Here is a 19,280-nt window from a genome sequence, read left to right as displayed (position 1 = left end):
TCCCTCACACACCTTTTGAGGCAGCCCCGGGGACCACAGGCAATAGCTTTGCTGCCATACAGCAGAGGCAACCTCCCTGCAGACCTGGCCTTGTGCTGCGGCCACCAAGGCCGCTGGCCCAGCAAGGGCAACTCACGCCCTCCGAGTCAGGCCTGCTGGCAACCACACCTGGCACCTGCTCCAAAACCCTTTCTGTTCTCAGGAGATCTGGGCCACGGGCCTGGGTCCCTCCGCGGCTCGGGACAGCAAGCCCGTCTGGCCAGAAGGAACCACGCGAAGACGAAAAGCAGTGCCCTTAAGCAGCCTCCCAAGTGTTCGGGTTCAGCCCGGGCACCAGCGGTGTGCGCGGGCTGGAGTCTGGGTGTGCAAGTGTGTGTGGAAGTGAGAGGGCAGCGGGTGTGAGCTTGCGTGTGCGCGCGTGGCTCCGGCCGAGCGCCGCTGCGACCACGGTCCCGGGGCGGGGAAGGTCTCCTCCCCCCACCTCGTTGAGAAATCTCAGTGAGTCACCGAGTGGTTCTGCATATTAATGAGCTCGCCGCGGCGAGGGCAGGCGCGGATTTAAAAGAGGCCCGGCGGGCGGAGGGAGGCTGCGGAGAGCGCGGAGCGGAGCGCAGAGCGCGGCGCGGCAGCCCCGGCACCACCGACGGCGCAGCGGGAGCGAGCGGAGCCGGGAGGCGCGCTCCGGGCACACAGAGCCGAGCCGAGCCGAGCCGAGCGGCCGGCGCCCTCCCCAGTCCCTGCTCCGCGCCGCGCCCCTCCGGCCAGCATGAGGCTCCTGCCAGCCGCGCTGCTCCTGCTGCTCCTGGCGCTCTGCGCCGCACGCGTGGACGGTGAGTGCCCGGGAGGTCCCTCGTTGCCGTGCCGTGCCGTGCCGTCCGGTCCCGGGGCACCCAGGCGCCAACGGCTGGGCTTCCTGGGACCCTGGAGGGTCTGGGTGAGGTCGGGGACAGGAGACCCCGCCCGCAGTTGAACGGCACCCTGCGCTCTCTCTCGCAGGATCCAAGTGCAAGTGCTCCCGAAAGGGGCCCAAGATTCGCTACAGCGACGTGAAGAAGCTGGAAATGAAGCCAAAGTACCCGCACTGCGAGGAGAAGATGGTTATGTGAGTTCTGGCTCCTCACCGTGAGCGTGTGCGCGCTGCTCTTAACCCGGTGCTGGGGCGCAGCATGGGGCTGGATCGGGCGGGCTAACAAACATTCCTCTGTGCCTCTGGCAAGGCCTTGGACCAGCCTTTGTAATTGCCCAGCGAGTCCTTGGGACGCTGGCGCGACAGTCTGAAAGAGTTTGGAAGGAGGGTCACTGTCCCGTGCTCTGGAAACAGCCTCTTGGGGTTCACCCTTGCTAAGATTCAAATGGGCAGCCTAGCTGCTTGCACTGCCCACCTTTCTGGGGTGGTCAAGGGGTAAATGGCTTCCGTTGTGCCAACTTTAGAACTTCCAAACCGAAGGCACTCAAAACACACCCAGAACTAGAATCTGTACCCAAACCGGGAGGCACACGTGCTGCCTTCCTGTTATTGGAGAGAGAATTAGAACAAATGTCTAAGTCCTCAGACCCTCCTTTCAGAGCCTTTTTTGGATCAGGGGACCACAGAGGGCCCATTTTTGGCTCCTAGAGATTTCATTTTGAGACTGATCCTCCATCTTCCACCACTGGTTTGTGGGTCCTTGAGCCGAGCAGTGCTGTGCAAAGTGTTCTGCTGGGGTTAACGTGCCATGCAGCTGGAGCCCTGCTTGGTGGGGATGCGAGGAATATTTTAAAAACTGGGGCAGAGTGAGAGAACACTGAGTTTCCTTGCTCCTCTGCCTTCCCAATTAACCACTTGAGTCCAGCACCACTGTTTCCCCATCAATACGCACTTGGCCAGGAAAGAAGCCCTTGGCAAAGCAGCTACCAAATATCTGCCATGGACCATTGGCCCCTCTTCCCCTCCCCCAGCAACAGGACACACTTTATTCTCAGTCTGGGCAAGTACTTTCTGTCTGCTGGACCGGCTGGCCCAAAGGCCTCCACAAGAGTGCATGCAAAGGCAGTTCCCACCCCCCACTGCCACCTGGGGGCTACAGAGTCAGGATGAAGTTAAGGGAATTTGCAAAGCCATGAGGCTTGAGCTGAACCCCACTGTCTTCCTGCCCAGGCACCTAAATTAACCTCCTGTCCTTGCCCCCCTGCCTTGCAAACTCAAGCCCAGAAGACCTGCTGGAAACTCCTTTTTGGTGAGGGCCAGAGTTCCCACAAGCTGAGGGAGGAGCTACAAGACCCCTTGGTTCCCAGCGTGGGGGCTGAAGATGGCAGGGGCACCGCAAATTAAGTCTGCACTCCTCTAAGTGCTGAAAACCACCCCAAGACGAGGTGCCAAGACCTTGCAGGGAAAGAGAAGCAGGGTATGGGATGCAGAGCCATCTCAAAAGACAGAACCCTCAATAAACAAGCTTACTTTTTCCTGGCTAAACTTGTCAGAATTGAGAAGAAACTGACAGCAGTGGGCAGGTGCAAGAGTTACGCAGCCCTGTGAAAACTTGCAGGGGCCTCTGGAGGTCCAAACACAGTAAGCATCTCCTAAACGTTCATCCACACCCAGGTCCCCCATCCCTGAAAGTCTAAACGTCCTCTCCTGTCTCAAGCTAAGAGTCTCTAGACAAGGGGCCAGCACTTTTTGCCAAAGCAGGTTTTCAGCCACAAAAGCTGAACAAAAGCAAGTTTTCCAGCTCACCCTGAGTCACCCAGAAATCTCTGATGAGGCTGGGGGTGGGGTGGGGTGGGGAGGGCAGTCTGCTTTGCAAGTGGGAGTTCTTGCACCAGAAGACTCCAAATTTTATAAAGGGCAATTTGTATCCTGTGTCCACTGAGCTCTTGCCAAAACCCTCGGCACCCAGAACCGCTGAGGAGAGGGGACGCAGGACCCAGAATTTCTGAGTAATTGCTGGGAACAGAAACCCTAATGTCTTCACCCTATAACCAATTTTCACAGTCCTAGTTTTGTGACAAGCATGTGAGGACTGTGGTGGGCCGGTTGAGTGTCCTCCCGTGTTGTCCCTCCCTTCAGGACTGTGGATCCTCAGCCTATACAGTGATCTAACTGAGGAATGGATTTTCATCAGGCTTCACCAAATCCTTCCATTCCATGTGCAAAACCGGCAGTGTAGGCAGAGAGAGCAGAGGGGTAAATTCCCACAGAGCAACCAGGTACCACAGGAAGGAGTTTGAGCACACTCCCCCCTGAAGCCTGGCCCATGCTTGAGACTGAGAAGAAGGGACAGGACCACGGGAGCAACTGGTCTCAGGGAGGACCACTGAAGGCAGAGCCCAGTCCATAGGCATTAGCAGAACTACTCCTGCTCTAGGAAGCTGAGGCTGTGGTGGGGGCCTTGAAATTTAGAGCACAGAGAAGGAAGAGAACAAGTTGCCCCCAAATTTCCTATCTCCATACTGGTGGCAAGATTTGATTTTTTTCTTCCCTGTCAACTGGTAGACTCAGTTCATAGAGGCCCTACTCCCATCTAGAATATGGCTCATGTGCCCTGTGACACTTTATCTTTAGGAACCTACAGGGCCCTAGCTAACCTCTCTCCTTCCCTTCTTGCTCTTCCCATCCTAGCCTCCAGCTACCCCTCTTTGGCCCTCAGCTCATTCCCCAGCGCCTAGTCCACCATCATCCCTTGCTTGTGCTATGACCTCTCATGGAGGGGCCCCCTCTCACCTTCCAGTTTTTCAGGTCCCCTAGGTGGTCTCTCATTCTAAAACACCACCCTTCCTCCCCCATCCAGAAGCTTCCTCCTAAATCCTGCTGCCTTGACCCAGCCCTGGCTGAGAGGGGCCTAGCAGTTTTGAGCAGCAGTCCTGCACCCCCGGCCAGGTTGTAGCTCTTACACTAAGGCTTCTCTTTCTCCTCAGCCACCCCATCTTCCATGACAAATACTAATGACAGTATTGTCATTACAGTGACACTCTTCACTGTGCATCTACCAGGTGCTAAGCATTCTGCATAGATTAAATCCTCTAATCACCCAATAACCCTAAGAGGTAGGTCCTATTATTAGACCCATTTTACAAATGGGCAAAATCATTAAGAGAGATTAACCAAGGTCCACAGACAGGTCTGGGATTCACACCCAGGCCTTATACTCTATACAGTGAATGCCACCTGCTTCTCTGCCACATGGCTAAGGCCTCCACTGGATTGGGACACTGGCTGACAAGAGGCCTGAAGGGAGGCCTTATTTTCTTGCTGGAGGCTGAGACAAACTGGGACTTCATGCTCAGGAATAAAAATGGGTTTCAAGGCCAGCAAGACTTAACTTCAAGATCCACAATGCCTAACCATGGGACAGTCTTCAGAAGATAAAGTGGAACTGGGGTTTGAAAGGTCAGAGACCACCACATGCGCAAAGCATGTCTGTCCTGTCTTGAGCTCCTTGCATCCAAGGAAAGAGGTCTCAGCATGTGCACCTTGCTGTCATTAGCCCTCTCCACCTCTCAGAGCAGCTGGAAGAATCCCCTGAGCTTTGTTCTCCCTGTTAACAGTAGCCTCATGGGGGTAGGGACAAGGGTAGGGAGAGTATCCCAGACTCTAAGGTACCAGGGGAAAAGTGAAAGCCAATAACTCCATACAGGGTTAGCCCCTAATGTGAAATCAGAGATTAAGGGGACACCCAGAAAATTCCAAAGAGCCAGCCAGGCAGTGAGGACATGGACACACTCCCTTGAAAGGAAGGAGGAGGCCACAGTCTTTCCATGTCCTGATTGGAACAGACCAGGACCACCCACAGGCCACACCAAGCCTGTCATTCAAGTTTCTCAATCCTCCACCTCATGCTGCTTCATTTCAGCATCACCACCAAGAGCGTGTCCAGGTACCGGGGTCAGGAGCACTGCCTACACCCCAAGCTGCAGAGCACCAAGCGGTTCATCAAGTGGTACAACGCCTGGAACGAGAAGCGCAGGTATGCCCCACCTCCTCACACCTTCCTTCCCACCTTCCCACCAGCTCCAGATCCTAGACTCCCATCTAGCTCATTGAACCCCTATCTGATAGGTGAACACCCCCACAGTAGCCATAGCAAGCAGATACCTAACCCGGCTTGCAGAACCCCATTCACAATTTCACAAAGGCTATTGCTCTCTTGGACAATTCTAAGCATCAAAAATGTATCCCTTTGTGAACTAAAGTTTGCACCATGTTAACTTTTTAAGTTGTAGTCTTAATTCCTCTTCTTTTTAAAGTAACTTAAATTCTCAGATCCCCAGTTTCCCTCTGTCAAATGAATGAGCAAGCACCTGGTATGGCTCTCTGTGATTCCTGTGTAAGTAAAACATGGCAAGTAATGGTATTAGTTAACTGTAACACTGGGTACAACACAAGATGGTGAGAACAGTGCCCTGCCAACAATACTCCCTCCCCTCCAGGTGCTCATGACAAAGCTGATAGACTCCTTCCTATGCAGATGCAGGGAGGGACCTTGGGCTTGACCCTTTAAAATCAGAGCCATAAAAATACATACATACATACATACTAAATAAATAAATAAATAAAATCAGAGCCATGCTTAATCTGGGAGGGCAGTAGTGATGAGATGACCAGAGCTGTGAACCAGATCCCTGTCTTCTCTGGGTTCTGTGTCCCCATAATAAGAAGGTGACTTTCCATTTCTAATCTCCTGGGGTCCTGTGTCTGGTGAGTTTCTGGTTTCCTCATATGGCATGCAGGTGAACCTGTCCCAGAACACAGCTACTCCTCATACACTCAGGGCCTGTCTACACCTGTACCTACATAGCATGTCTGGGGAACTGCGTGCATGTACACACGCAGAGGGGACTTCCTCAGGTGCTGGTGCCAGCACCTCATCCTGCAGAGGGGGGAACCAAGGCTAAGTGGAGGTGGGAAGTGACTTCCCAGGGAGCACAGGGCAGGAAGCCAGGCCTCCCAGGGTCACCTTCACCCTGTACAGAGCAGGTGCCTGAACCACCCTCCCATGGTCCCATGCAGTTCTTCCACTCTAAGCTCAGCCCATGACCAGCTCTCCCACAGCTGACACTTGGGTCCAACCCCAGTACCTGCGCCTTTTGTCCTGCCTCCAAAACTGCCTCGTCTGCAGCTGCTTGAAATAGAAACTGTTGAGAGCGAGAGATTATTTTCTATAAATCTGATGGGAATGAAGCCCTCTTTCTGGTCAGCACAGGTGGCTCATGTGACAAAAGCAGGACCTGCCCTATCCACTGTCAGTCTCCAGGCCCTGCGTCATCAAAGTGGAATGAGGCTAACTTCAGGGCCAGTCCATGGAAGCGGTTGAGAACATCTCCACCAGACTGCTGGCACTCAGGCATTTTGCATACTTTGTCCCCCAGCTCTCCACCTGGGCCATAGCTCTGATAAAGTGGAGGCAGGCCTGGGACAATGAACTCTCCTCTTTTTATTTCTGCAAATTCCAATGATGAGAGCATCTCTGTTACCAGGCCTCCCATCACTTCATTTTAAAATGAGCTTGCCTTCTTTCCAGGGAAGCTGAGCCATCCTGGGAGAGGAAGGGGGCAATCCCTTGCCCTCCCCCTCCATGCCCCCTATAAGAGGTTGAAAATGTCTCCATGAATGTACAATGGAAAGAAATGAACTATCTGGAAATCCTCTTTGTAGAGACAGCAAGAGAATCATAAACATAGCGTAGAGGGAGGAGAAGCCAGCCAGGCAGCCCAGGCCTTGAAGCCAGACTAGCAGCTCCATATCTCAGAGCTGTGAGCTTCCAGCTGCCATGGGAAGCAGCAGCAGCATCAGAGCACAATTAGGTGGTCTTACTCAAATCAGGAATGAGGCAGAGGAATCAGTTGGCTGTCTGAGCATGAAGCATGGCTTTGGAACAGCCATGGGGCAGAAGAGAAGGGATTTAAGTTAACTAAAGAGAGACAGCCTGGAAGATGAGGGGGAAAGGTCAGCTTGGGCATGCACACAGGCCCCACAACCACTAGAGGAGGTGACCTTGAGCCACAGGCCTACGAGATAGCCCCAGGCCAGCCTAACTACTACCATCCTTCATCTTTGGTCAGGAGCTTCTAGAACTAGCATTTTTCTGGAGGACATGCATTCTCTGGGCAAAATAGACAGAAAGATACCATCCTAAATTGAAGGAGGGAGTGCCTATCCTCCCCTGTTGCATCCCTGCTTGTGCTAGAGACAGACCTCATTACCACCACTGACATTCAGTGTTCATTGGGCAAATCTGAAGTCCCTTGTGCCTCAGTTTTCTCACATATAGAGAGGGTCTGCTCCATAGGGCTTTGAGGGTTGCAGAGGTGGAAGCTGTTGAGAATGTACAAAGCCAGATTTGGGTAAGCTTTGTGGTCCATGCGATGACCTCCTCTGAGACGTTCCCCACTCCCACCCCTGCTTCTCCCAAGCTCTGGCGTTCCTGGAAGGGGCACTCCTAAAGACAAGGATGAAGCAGTTTAGCCACTGTCCTGTGGATCACCTGCATCATATCCTGAGCCACTTACACGGGTATTTTCTCTTCCTAGGGTCTACGAAGAGTAGGGTGAAATATCCCACATGGGAAAACTTCACACCAGCTGGGAGACAAGCAAAGGACTCTGCAGATAAAAAAACAAACCTTTTCTTTCTCACAGGCATAAGACACAAATTATATATTGTTACAAAGCACTTTTTACCAAGGGTCAGTTTTTACATTTTATAGCTGTGTGTGGAAGGAAGGCTTCCAGATGTGAGACCCTTCTCTCTTGTGCTCCAGACTTTATCACACACTGCTTTTTACCGAAAAGGGGGAAACTCATGCCTTTCCTTTGTAAAAAAAAAAAAAAAAAAAAAAAAAAAAAAGGCTTTTTTTGTATTTGTCCAGACATCACTACATCTGAGCTTTATAAGCGCCTGGGAGGAACACAGAGCTTGGTTGAAACATTTCATAGCAGCATTGCTCCGTTGCTAATGCAGGAAGCTTCCGCTCAGAGGTCCTGGCGCCTCAGCACAGCTGCCACGGGCTCTCCTGGGCTCATGGTTGGTCACAGCCTCAGGGGGACTCCACAGTGGCCCCTGTCATGGGGCAAGCAGAAGCCAATCTCTCGGCATCTGTTCTTTGAGGAACCTGAGGTTGGCTGCCAGAGAAATGTGCTTCATTCCCACCCCCATCTCCTGGTTTATTTTTGCATACTCTAGGAAACATTTCCAAGATTCTGGGATGGCAAAGCATAAGGTCCTTAAGGAAGGGGTTGGGTCTTCTTCTTGTGAAAGGTTCACTGCTTCAGTATTTAATGCTCTGGAAGCACGTGAAGTTCCCAACACTGTTAGCAAAACCTTACAAGAAAACCTAATACAAGAAATACAAGAAAACCGATACATGCACAATCCCACAGCTACAGACACACCTTCTATTGATGATGGAGAACCTTCAAAGCATGTCTCTTTCTCTCCTTGCAACAGAATAGGCAGTACAGAAGAAGCATTCTATCTGCGATTCCCCCGTGTAATTCAATGTTAAATAGCGCAGTCCTCTTTGAAAGCTGAGATGACCACATGCCCTTTCCTTTGTAAATATACTCTGAAGAAAGCCCCCTCCACACACTGCCCCTTCAGTATATGCCTCGTTGTACTGCTGTGTCATATGCTACGCACATGTCAGAAACCATTAGCGTTGCATGCAGGTTTCATATTCTTTCTAAGACAAAAAGAAAAGTAATAAAATATATTTGAAATGTACCAAATTCTAGACTACTGACTTTTTTCTATTCAGTGAGGCCAGAATAACAATCAAATGTTTACCGCATTGTAAATAAACAGGGACCAATGCAGTGGAAAGGAAGGAAAACTGGTGTTTCCCAAATACCTGTTAATATCGTCACCTTTGTGGAATGCCATTACAGTCCTACAGCCAGAACGCGAGGTCTTAAAGTCCCAGGGCTGGTTCATCAGAATAACCAGGTCCATACATATGGAACTAAAGGGTTACACTAGGGTCCCCATTTAGGGAAGATAGTAGATGGGGGACCAGGCAAGATCTATACAGTCCAGGGCAGCCATGATACCAGTGGGGTTCAGGGAGAGGTGGAAAGTACCCGCTGTGGGGCTGAGGGGCTCTGGAGCCAGGCTGTCAGGGAGTTACAGTCACAGAAATACTGAGGCTCTCTTTCAGCTTCTGCAAGATGAGGGTGATGAACACATACCTCATGCACTTCTGGGGACTGCAGGAGGCAATACACATAAGGCACTCAGGATAATAGGGCATGATGAACACTTGGTAAATGTCAGTACCCTTAGTATTCACAAGACCAGGCCACTCCGTACTTTGCGCAAACCACCCACAGCCCCACAGCCCACTGTATTCAAGTCAGCCAGGCCTTAAAATAGGCCTCTATGTGCCCACCTGTGTCCCCCACACTCCACAGGACTGACTAAAGGGACAGCCTCTACCTGTCCACACTTCTTATGCACTACACCAGGGACCAGAAGTCAGGTGCCCACATGCACTTCACTTCTGAGGATGGTTTCCTGATGTGCACTTACCTCTGTTGCCTCTGCCAACACTTACAGGGACACATAGCAAGTACCCTGCCCTAGGATGTCCTCAGCAGAATGCTGCAATAGACCCTTTACATCATGGCCTCCTCTCCTAGCAATGCCAAGTTATACCAAATTTATTCCTGAGGAAACTGAGGACCAGAGAGGTTAAGAAAGTTGCCCAAGGTCACTCATCACACTGCTCCAGTAGCAGAGCCTGCCAGCCTTTCTGCTGAGAGGAGCAGGACAGAGTGGGCCAGGGCCACTGTGAATGCCGGGGCTTGGTCCCACCTTTCCCTTCATTATGGAGAAAGAAGGAAGACTGGATACGGAAGCCTAGACACTAAACGACAGAACAGAGCAGGAGGGCCCCAGTAGGAGGGCACATACCAAGGCGGGGGAGACCAGAGGCCAGGCCTCTCTCCCTGGGAGCCCTGAACCCTACCTGGCCCCAGATCAGCACACCATGGGACCTCACAAGGGAGGGTCACTATAAGGAGGTCGGCTGAAGGACCCCCATACACACACCTCCAGCCTGACAACTCTAAGGCATGAGAGCATGGGGCCATGGGGCACTGGGTTCTCTGTGTTGCTCCCTGAGTTTCAGCCTTCACCTTCTGCTCATTCTAAGCTCACCACACACATGTCCTCCCCTTGCTCTCTCATTCTCATCTGTGGTTCCAGGACCAGCACCTCCTCTCCAGCCCTGCTTGCCCATGTGTCCCCCCAGGGTTCTCTGACCTCCCAAGGCACAGAAGGGATTCTTAGGAACAGTAACAACGCCCCCTTACAGTGTGCCAGGCACTGACCTGGGCACTTGCCCTGCATGCTCAACCTCCACCCTACCAACCATGCTGTACTGCAGGTGCCCAGACAAGTTAAGAAATTCATTTAGGAGACACAGTCAGTAGGGGGAGAAGTGGACTTCTCGACCCCGTCTGTCAGGGAGCAGAAGGAGGAGAGAGTGTGTGTAAATGTTTCATCTCCTACAGAGACTGTGTATCCCTGGAGAACGAAGACTGGGCTATGCTTCCTGTATGACTTAGGCCCTGTCCTCCAATAGGCAAGTATTAGGTGGACCACTAAGGATAGGCTCTTAGCCCCAACAATTCACTAAACACCAAACGAGGACCCTCTGGCGCCAGAAACCATGCTCAGCTACAGGGAAGATACCCTCTTTCCCACTTACAGAGCTGCTGCTCGTCATTTTTCTCCTCGGGGCTTCCCAGCAGCCGGATGAGGGGTATATCCGCCACAATCCAGAAGGGACAGTAATTCTACTGCAGCAAAGCAAGGCCAGGCCATCTTTCCAAGTGGCTGTCCCAGGCCTGTCTGGGGAGGCATGCAGGGGCACACAGGCAGCCCAAGCCCCCATGTAGGCTTCATCTTCAGAGTCACCACTTCCTCACAGATGGGTATGCTTTAGGATGCAAATGCCACACCTCTGACCCTTCCCTGCCCCACTATTCCAAAAGGCACGTCCTGAGAGGACCACAGCACTGCACCAGGCTTGATGCAGGCTTGATGCCCGGATGGCCATGTCCTAGAAGAGCTCTGGCCTAGCTCTGCTGCTCATCTTCTCTGCCCAGCCAAACCCTCTATCACTGAGCCCGGTCAGCTTGGATCTTGGCCCAGGACCAGCTACATAACTACAAGGCCTGGGGCAAAATAAAGATGCAGGGCCCTCATTCAAAAACTAACCATGTCAAAATGGCAAGAGCAAAGCATCAAACCTCAGTACAGGGGTCTGTGCAACTCACATGCCTCAAGACTATGAAGCCAGCCCTCTACCTCGGGTAGCAACTCTAACACCCACCCGGACCTCACATCTCAGCCTTGAGTTATTTAACTGGTACTACAATGTAATAGTTTTATTTTGACTAAGACATCTAACAAGATTATGCTCTTAGAAGCCAGGGACAATCTCTTACACTTGTTTGTAAAAATCTGCCAAAACCTATGACAGTATTTGTGAGGTACTCAAACACTGTGAATTAACCTTAGTGCCAAGAAGCACCTGAGAACACACTCTCTGCACCCACTTACTGAGCCATCACTACGTACAGAGGCCTGTGCCAAGCATGGAGCACCATGGGGAACAAAGGCTTGGTGTAGTACTGTCTTGTCCTCAAGGGCAGAGTCCACTGTTCATCTGCCCAGCCACTGTCTTATCAGGAAGCTTTCGCTATGTGTAGCATACTGTGCCAATTGCTAGGAATGATGTCTCCAGAAACTCCCAGTCTACGAGGGAGATACAGACTCAGCAGTAATTGGCCACCGGTCTAAGCACACGATGCTAGGGAGCTGTGCTGCAGGCTCCAGGGCCACTCCAAAGAGGTACCTCACCTAGGCTCGGAGGAAGCAACCCCTGACCAAGACCTTTCTCAGCTTGGAGAGGACTCATGGCAAATAGCAAGTTGTTGTCAGGCAACAATAGGAAGTGCTGATACCATCCTTGCTCTCATGTGGCCTGTGGTTCCTGCGTCCACTGGCAATGAGACAGACCTGCAAAGACAGGGAGCACCACTGCTGGAAAAGTGGGGAAGGCTCAGGGAATTCAGAGGGGCATCCGGAAGACCAGCCATGCCCTAGATGAACAAACGTCCAGGGAAACCAGCCATAGCTCCAACCTCTACCCCCCGTTTCATGCATGTCTCTTCCTCTCCTTTATCTTTGCCTGCCATCTGGCTGGGGCTAGCCTCCCCAACCTCATGGGCAAGGAAGCTGACCACAGCTTTCCTGAGCAACTTTCTATAAAGGAAGACATCATCCTGTTTTTAGGAATCTCAGGGTACTTTCCTCTCCTCCTCTTTTTGAAAAGTTGAATAGATATTCTCAGGGGTCATCGAGAAAGCAATAAAACCCAAATTTTCTTACTTTTAAGGTAACCTCTCCCAGCCTCCTCCCAGCCAGACCACTCTGACATGTGCCACCAGAGGGCAGCAAAGAGTGAGTGCGCCCAGCCCAGGGCTCTCCCCAAGTTGCCTGAGGCTGCGTGAGAACAGTGACAGCAGTGAACTGGTCCAGTCAGAGTGGCCTGTGAGCCAGACCCCATGCTGACGACCTAACGCACCTTATCCCACTGAATCCTGCTAACAACCATAGCAGGGGGTTCTGTCGTCAGCTGCACTTTATGGATAAGAAAACCGGGGCTCAGTGAGGTGAATACACTGCCCACATTCACGAAGCTACTAGGCGGCAGACACAGGATTCAAACTCAGCTGTGTGTGGCAGAGATGCTGTTTCACAGTTGCTGTTGACCCTGGCCCACAGGAGACTCTGCTGTGCCCTCACCAGGGGCTTAACTCCTGTTCACTGAATAGAGATTAATCATCCAGTTAACACGGGCCACACAGAGAGCCAGCCTTGGCCAGGGTTGTCTTGAGTGTACCTCATTTGTCTTTTGGAGGCAGAAGACTGCAACCCCCAAGTGTTCCTTCGGGGCTTCCCCCGCTGACCCACCGAAGCGAGCCCAACAACTGTGCAATCGCTACTCGCACCCACGTGTGGTACACACAAATTCTGCTTGAGAAGCAGCAGCCAGAGACTTCTCCCACAACCACCAAACATCTTGAAGAAGCAAGAGGACTGTGGCAGCATCCAATTCAACACAACGTCTTAAGCTAGAAACAAGGTGAAACCATTTTGGGTTTTAAAAAATTAATTCAAAGCTGGATTTGAAAAAATCAGCCCCACTTCATAATGAGAGCTGACATTGTGGGATGAGTAGTAGGCATGTCTAATTGGATGCAAATGAGACTCTCATCTCATATTCAAAGTTATTCCCCAGAGCAAAAGGGAAGGTGAAGCAACAGGCTCTTTCTTTCAGCCCATTGTTTTGTTAAAGGCAGCCCTCAAACAAGAATCATTTCTAAATTACAAAGGCTTTTGTCCTCTTGAAATAATGGTCTGCAAAGACAGATTGGAGTTAAGTACTTCCATTAGTACAGTCAAAAAAAATTATAAACCGAGAGACTGATGAGAGAAAGAATAACAATCAATTCCTTGATAGCTGCTAAGATATCAACCCTTCTGATTCCCCACACTTTGAGGGGCAACAAAGTTTAATAAAAACTGTAGGGATCCCTGGGTGGCACAGCGGTTTGGCGCCTGCCTTTGGCCCAGGGCGCGATCCTGGAGACCTGGGATCGAATCCCACGTCAGGCTCCCGGTGCATGGAGCCTGCTTCTCCCTCTGCCTATGTCTCTGCCTCTCTCTCTCTGTATGACTATCATAAATAAATTTAAAAACTGTAAACACCATCATAATATTTATTGACTGCTTTCTCAACAAATTCTGTTAATAGTCCCATTTTATAGATGGTCTTGGGCAGTGTTAAATCTTTGGACACTTCCAGGTAGGGTGACCATATATCCCAGTTTTCCTGGGACAAGCCCAGTGTATAATGGCTGTCCCAGTGTAATTATGAAGAGTGTTTCCTTTCTCTCTCTTAAAAGAGAGACTGGTGTGACTGATAAATTGTGATTGCTCTACTTACAGGGCTTGGCAGGAGAGCACGTAGGGTAGGGAATTATGTGGTTATCTGAGAAATGTTTAGTCAGTTTACCCCTTGAGAAACCTACTCCTAAGCAAGTGTGGGCCCTTTGGAAGTAATGGTGCCTCTTTAACCCTAAAGAGCACCCTATAGGATCTTCCTGGACAATCTCCCATTTCCTCCTGTTCCACCCTGGCCTGCTTTCTGTGCTAAATAAAAATTGGAGCCTGTGTCCACAGACTGTTCAGTGGGAAGCAGGCACACAGTACTCTGGAGACCCATCTGTTCAATGAAGACACAAATCAAAACCCCTATCCTCCTCTCTGTGTCTATTCACATGAGACTCCCAGACAATTGGGAGGATCAGATTCTGGTTTCAGAGAGGCAAATCAGCCAAGCAGCTGTACTTCCCAGAGGACTGAGGAAAATCACTCCTTGACAATTTGGTTGGCATACACTAAGTGGGGGATTAGCTACTCCAGAGGAGTAGGTAATGGGATATAGGCCTTGGACATCTTATTCCGATCCTTCTGATTCAGGGATCCTGGGGAGGGCTGAAGCCCATCAGGAAGATTGAGGAAACCCTGCAGACCTGAAGGTGCAGTCCCTCCCACCACATCAGTTCAGAACACATCTCCCCTCCAACTGCCCTCTGGAGTGCTTTCCTGCCATGAGGCTGCTGACCTGCTTCCTTCTCTGAGCCTGGAAGGAGCTGCGGTGAGAGAGAGGGCACAGCCCCAAGACACAGGGTATGCTGAACCTCACTTTGCTGAGCCACCTGGAGCTATGGCAGCTGAGGGGGAGGGGCACGTGAGTCCTTCAGGCTCACTGACTCAGCTGTCCTCTCCACATTTAGCCCTTGGGGTGGCATCCCGCTCCTGAGGCTTCAGGGTATGTCCAGCTGCTGCTCTGCCTCCCATGCCCGCCACAGATCCTTAGGGGGTTTTCTGTACCTCTCCCCCATCTATTCAAACAGTCCCTTGCGGGATAAATACACAGAAGGGGCCTGAACCCCCACTCTGTGTCCCAGCCCAAAGTGTCTGCAGAGCTGAGAATGCAGGCTGTGAGCCAGATGGGCCCATTCAAATCCTGGCTCCTCTCCTTAAAAGCTGAGTGACCATGAGCAAGTGACTTAATTCCTCCCCAAGCCCAACTTTATAGGGCTATAGTGAGCATTAAATGAGATGTCTCAACACAGAAAGTAAAAAGCCAATACACGGTTACTACCATCCTACCTTTAAAATTTCCAACATAACATGACATTTACTTGGCATAAAAAGGTCAGATGTGGGGGCACATATCTACCAAGAAAAGAAGTTGGAAAAAAAAAAAAAAAAGAAAAGAAGTTGGAACTTGGTGTGAATTTCCACACCTCAGTTCATCACTTATAAAATAGGAATAATAATAATGCTTAATCTCAAAGAATTTTCTTAAAACAGATGAAATAATTCAAGTAAATATGTAGAACTCTCTTTGGTAATAATAGGCATACAGTAAGTTGACAGCTAATAATAAATAACAATAATTTCATGATACAAGAATATATTTAACAATTCAGCAAAGACTTACATCTGGGGGGGAAAACACCTTAAAATCTAGTCCCACCTTGCACGCAGTAGCTAAATTTCTTTTATTATTTTATTTTTATTATTTTATTATTATGTTATGTATTTTTAAACTGCTTTTCAATGCTGCCCCCCACCTCCTGCCCCAGAAACATTAATTAATGCTATGCCTCCTTCTCCCTGAAAAAAATGCACAATTTTACAAATGATTTCAGGAGATTCTGGGATTCCCGAAAGGCATCCTTATGATTCCTTATATTCTATGTGGGTAATCCCTGCCTTAGACCATCCCAGATGATGCATCCAGCAGCTGCCTGAGTGCTTCTGCTACCAGGACCCCACAACTGATAAAGCAGCTCACTCTGTGGTTGGAACAGTGCTAAAAGGTTGTACAATCCTTTCTTGAACCAGGATACTAAAGGATGCTTCCTGAGTTTTATCTTTGGAGCAAAACAGTGGTAGCATGATACCTTTTTCAGGTGCCAAACCTTAACATTTGCAGAAGGCAGACCCATGCTGTGACGTGCCTGACCCTCTCCGGGCTAAACCTGTGCATCCTCTAAGCTATTCCAGGTGATGGCTTCCAGGCCATTTGCCATCCAGGTCGCCCTGCCCAAACCACCTCCTGGCACGGCTGCAGCTCCTTTCCTTTATCTGGTACATTGTGCTTTTAATAATGCCTCCTAAGTCCAAGCTACAGTTCTTAGCCACCTCATCACATCCATTAGGCAGGCATTTAACCACTCCCCAAGGTGTCATCATGCAAGAGCAGAGTTTTGTGCCCCACACACTCCCACTCCAATCTAGTGTTTGACCAACTGATCTTTTAAACCTAAGCTCGCCACCGTACATCTATCCCAATTATATTTAGTCTCGCTGATTTCTTCCCTAAAACTCTAAACCTTTCGGGAATCTTTGGAGTTCACATCCTGTCACCTAGTTGTATTAATTCTGTCTCTCAGCCTTGAGACACTTGCAAATCCCATCCAAGGTAAGGCGATCAATAAGACTTACACATCTCCCTGTGTGAAGCTCGGGGCAAAGTGCCTCACACGTGTTCTCATTAAATGTTCACATCCACTCTATGAACTAGGCACTGACATCTCTACTATCATCCCTGTTCTATAAAACAAAACTGAGGGATGCCTGGGTGGCTCAGCGGTTGAGCATCTATCTGCCTTTGTCTCAGGGTGTGATCCTGGGATCCGGGATTGAGTCCCACGTGGAGCTCCCTGCATGGAGCCTGGTTCTCCCTCTGCCTGTGTCTCTGCTTCTCTGTGTGTGTCTCTCATGAATAAATAAAATCTTTAAAAACAAAACACAACTGAGCCTGATGAAGAAAGAGTCAGTCACTTGTAGAAGGTCATCCAGGTACCGAAGAGCCCAGTCAGGGTTTTGACCCAGGCCTTGTCAGAGCCCCACTATTTTCCACACTGAGTGGCATCTTTTCCTAGACATGTCTGTCCCTCCACCTGAGCTGTGGGATCTCTGATCATCGTGAACAGGTTTCATCTCTGAATTCCCAGCCCCCACTGGGCGAGTGCCTGGCGCAGAGCACATGTTTTATGACTAAAAGGACAGCAAGGAAAGGGGTCACGTAGCCGAGCCCTGAAGTTCAAGTTTTTTGGAGCACTTATTCTACCCTATGGAACATGAGGACCGCCCCCTTCGTCCACTCATGACCAGAAGGTGCCGTGTCCCCAGCCGTCAGGATCGTGCGGGCGCGAACACCGTGACACCCATTCACCCACGTCGTTGGAAACTGACCCCGAAGGGTGGCGTTTGTATCCCTCCCACACCACCGTCCACCTGAGCCCACTGCGGTGTGTGTGTGGGGGAGGGGGACTCTCCCAGGTGCCCCCCTCCCGCCCCTCAGCGCCCTCCTCAGCACGGGCCCCCTCAGGGGTGGCACAGAGAAGGTTCGAGAAGCCTCTGGCTTGGATTTTCCTCAAACATTCCTGACCACACTCAGACACTCCTTTTTCAAGAAACGGGGTCCGGACCGAACTCACAGAGCTTTCAGACCGAGGAATCCGGCCGAGGGGAAGACGCTTAAGACCGTGAGGGAACAGCACCGTCCGTGCGCGGAACCAGTTCCGTCCACGCAGCGCCGCGTTTCCATGCACGCCCCCCTCGTGGCACCCACGCCCCACCGTGACCTGCTCCTCTGACTCCGGGCTGCGAGGTCTTAATGCTTCTGGGAACCATCAGGCAGGAGCGCCCCTAAAGTCCCCGTCGTGGGTTAACAGGCGGGAAGAAAAGACCCAGGGAAGACCCGGCGCTCACGTGAAGGAGAAAGGGCGGGCGCGCCATCTGGTGGTGACTTCGCAGCTTGCAGGCCTAACCCACCGCGTCCGCGGTAACACCTCCCGGCCTGTCTCTCTCTTTTCCCTCTGGAGGCCCCTTCCTCAGCGGGTGAAGCCTGGGGGCGCTGTGGACCACGACGTCCGCGAGCACGTGACCCACCGCAGCAGCGTCGGCCCCCCGATCCAGGGTGACCAATCAGAGCCCAGCGTCGCCCACCCGCAGCACGCTGATTGGCCAAGACGCGGACACCTGACCCAAGAAAGCCAATCAGGGACTTGACGAGATGTACCAGGAGAAGCCGGAGAAAGAGGCTTCTCACTTCTCGCGTCAGGAGCTATGAGGATGCGGCCTCAGGGCGCCGCGGGTCATGTTTGGCGTCGTTCAAAGAAAACCTGCCCGAGCACAAAGCAGACAGACACAGAAGGAACCAGAGCAGAGAAATGCAGTGCCGGGACTACAAGCTACATGGTTAGCCCCTGGATCAAACTCTGCCTGAACTTGCAACCACTCTCTCCTCCCACACGGGAGCCAACTCGTTCTGTTTTCCTGAAGCAAGAGTCAGGTCTCTGTCACTTGTCATCAAGAGACATTACACATCAATAAAAGTAAAAGAGAAAAAAAAGAATTAAGCCCAGTTGCACAAAACAAATGATGCTTACGTTAACTTCATAATAAGGCTTTTGAAAGCAAAACTACTAATGCCAGCTCATTAAATTCGAATGAAATAATTACATGACATAATAAATCTTAAAGCCATGGATCGCTAATAGATTAAAATGCAAGGTGAGCGGGGAAGATCTCCACCAAAGTGTCAAAAAGAAGTGGTTGCTGAGTATAATAGAACTTTTACTGAGTATTTTTTACTGTCAAAGCTCTCTTTGCAGCCTGCGTGGCAATACAGAAATATCCTCAGGAACTGCTGGATAAACCCTTTCGGCCAGCAAAACCATTTCTAGGAGTCCATCCCAAGAAAAGAATTCCAATCAAGGAAAATAATGCTCACATGGAGATGTTCACTGCAGCATTATTTACAACAGGCATAAATAAATCAATAAACAAACTCAAAAGGTTAGGATACAATTGAATGTTATTACACATGCATAACCAGGCAACCTATTCATACACCAACTGCAGAAATATCTATTCAGGTGCACCTGGGTGGCCCAGTCAGTTAGGCATCAGACTCTTGATTTTGGCTCAGGTCATGATATCATGATCTTGAGATTGAGCCCCACGTCTGAGCATGGAGCCTACTTAGGATTCTCTCTCTCAACAACAACAACAACAACAACAAAAAAAAGATTCTCTCTCTCTACCCCCTGACCCTCCCCCACTCACCTGCTCTCTCACTCTCTAAAAATAGAAAGAAAGAAAGAAAGAAAGAAAGAAAGAAAGAAAGAAAGAGAGAAAGAAAAGG

The 19,280-nt window shown here is 50.6% G+C and overlaps 2 protein-coding genes across 3 annotated transcripts in view; one reads left to right on the top strand and one right to left on the bottom strand.

Moving 5' to 3' along the window:
• LOC144322134 (uncharacterized) overlaps positions 1–17,996 on the bottom strand; it is a 162,846-nt gene extending 144,850 nt beyond the window's left edge. The window contains exon 1 of the transcript XR_013387701.1: positions 17,569–17,996. The gene's annotated coding sequence lies outside the window, so the exon portion shown is untranslated. The remainder of the gene's footprint in view (positions 1–17,568) is intronic.
• Positions 576–13,758, top strand: CXCL14 (C-X-C motif chemokine ligand 14). Of its 2 annotated transcripts, none has more exons than XM_077911746.1 (4): positions 576–830; positions 997–1,102; positions 4,830–4,943; positions 12,906–13,758. In XM_077911746.1, the coding sequence occupies exons 1-4, from the start codon at positions 767–769 to the stop codon at positions 13,024–13,026; spliced, it is 405 nt and encodes a 134-aa protein (XP_077767872.1). In that variant the 5' UTR covers positions 576–766; the 3' UTR covers positions 13,027–13,758. The 2 variants fall into 2 exon arrangements, with proteins under 2 accessions (XP_077767872.1, XP_077767871.1); XM_077911745.1 differs by lacking the exon at positions 12,906–13,758 and adding an exon at positions 7,507–8,703 and having other exon boundaries at positions 637–830.
• Positions 17,997–19,280: the final 1,284 nt, after the last annotated feature.

The sequence above is a fragment of the Canis aureus genome, chromosome 10 (genome assembly GCF_053574225.1).
Source record: "Canis aureus isolate CA01 chromosome 10, VMU_Caureus_v.1.0, whole genome shotgun sequence".
NCBI classification, from domain to species: domain Eukaryota; kingdom Metazoa; phylum Chordata; class Mammalia; order Carnivora; family Canidae; genus Canis; species Canis aureus.
The sequence above is the reverse complement of the archived record's forward strand: the minus strand, read 5'-3'. Positions and strand labels throughout refer to the sequence as shown.

Bases quoted from the DNA above. Each gene is read 5' to 3' on its own strand.
- CXCL14 (XM_077911746.1), top strand. From the start codon at position 767: ATGAGGCTCCTGCCAGCCGCGCTGCTCCTGCTGCTCCTGGCGCTCTGC. The intron at 831-996 runs GTGAGTGCCCGG...TCTCTCTCGCAG, and splicing joins CTGCGCCGCACGCGTGGACG to GATCCAAGTGCAAGTGCTCC. The intron at 1,103-4,829 runs GTGAGTTCTGGC...GCTTCATTTCAG, and splicing joins TGCGAGGAGAAGATGGTTAT to CATCACCACCAAGAGCGTGT.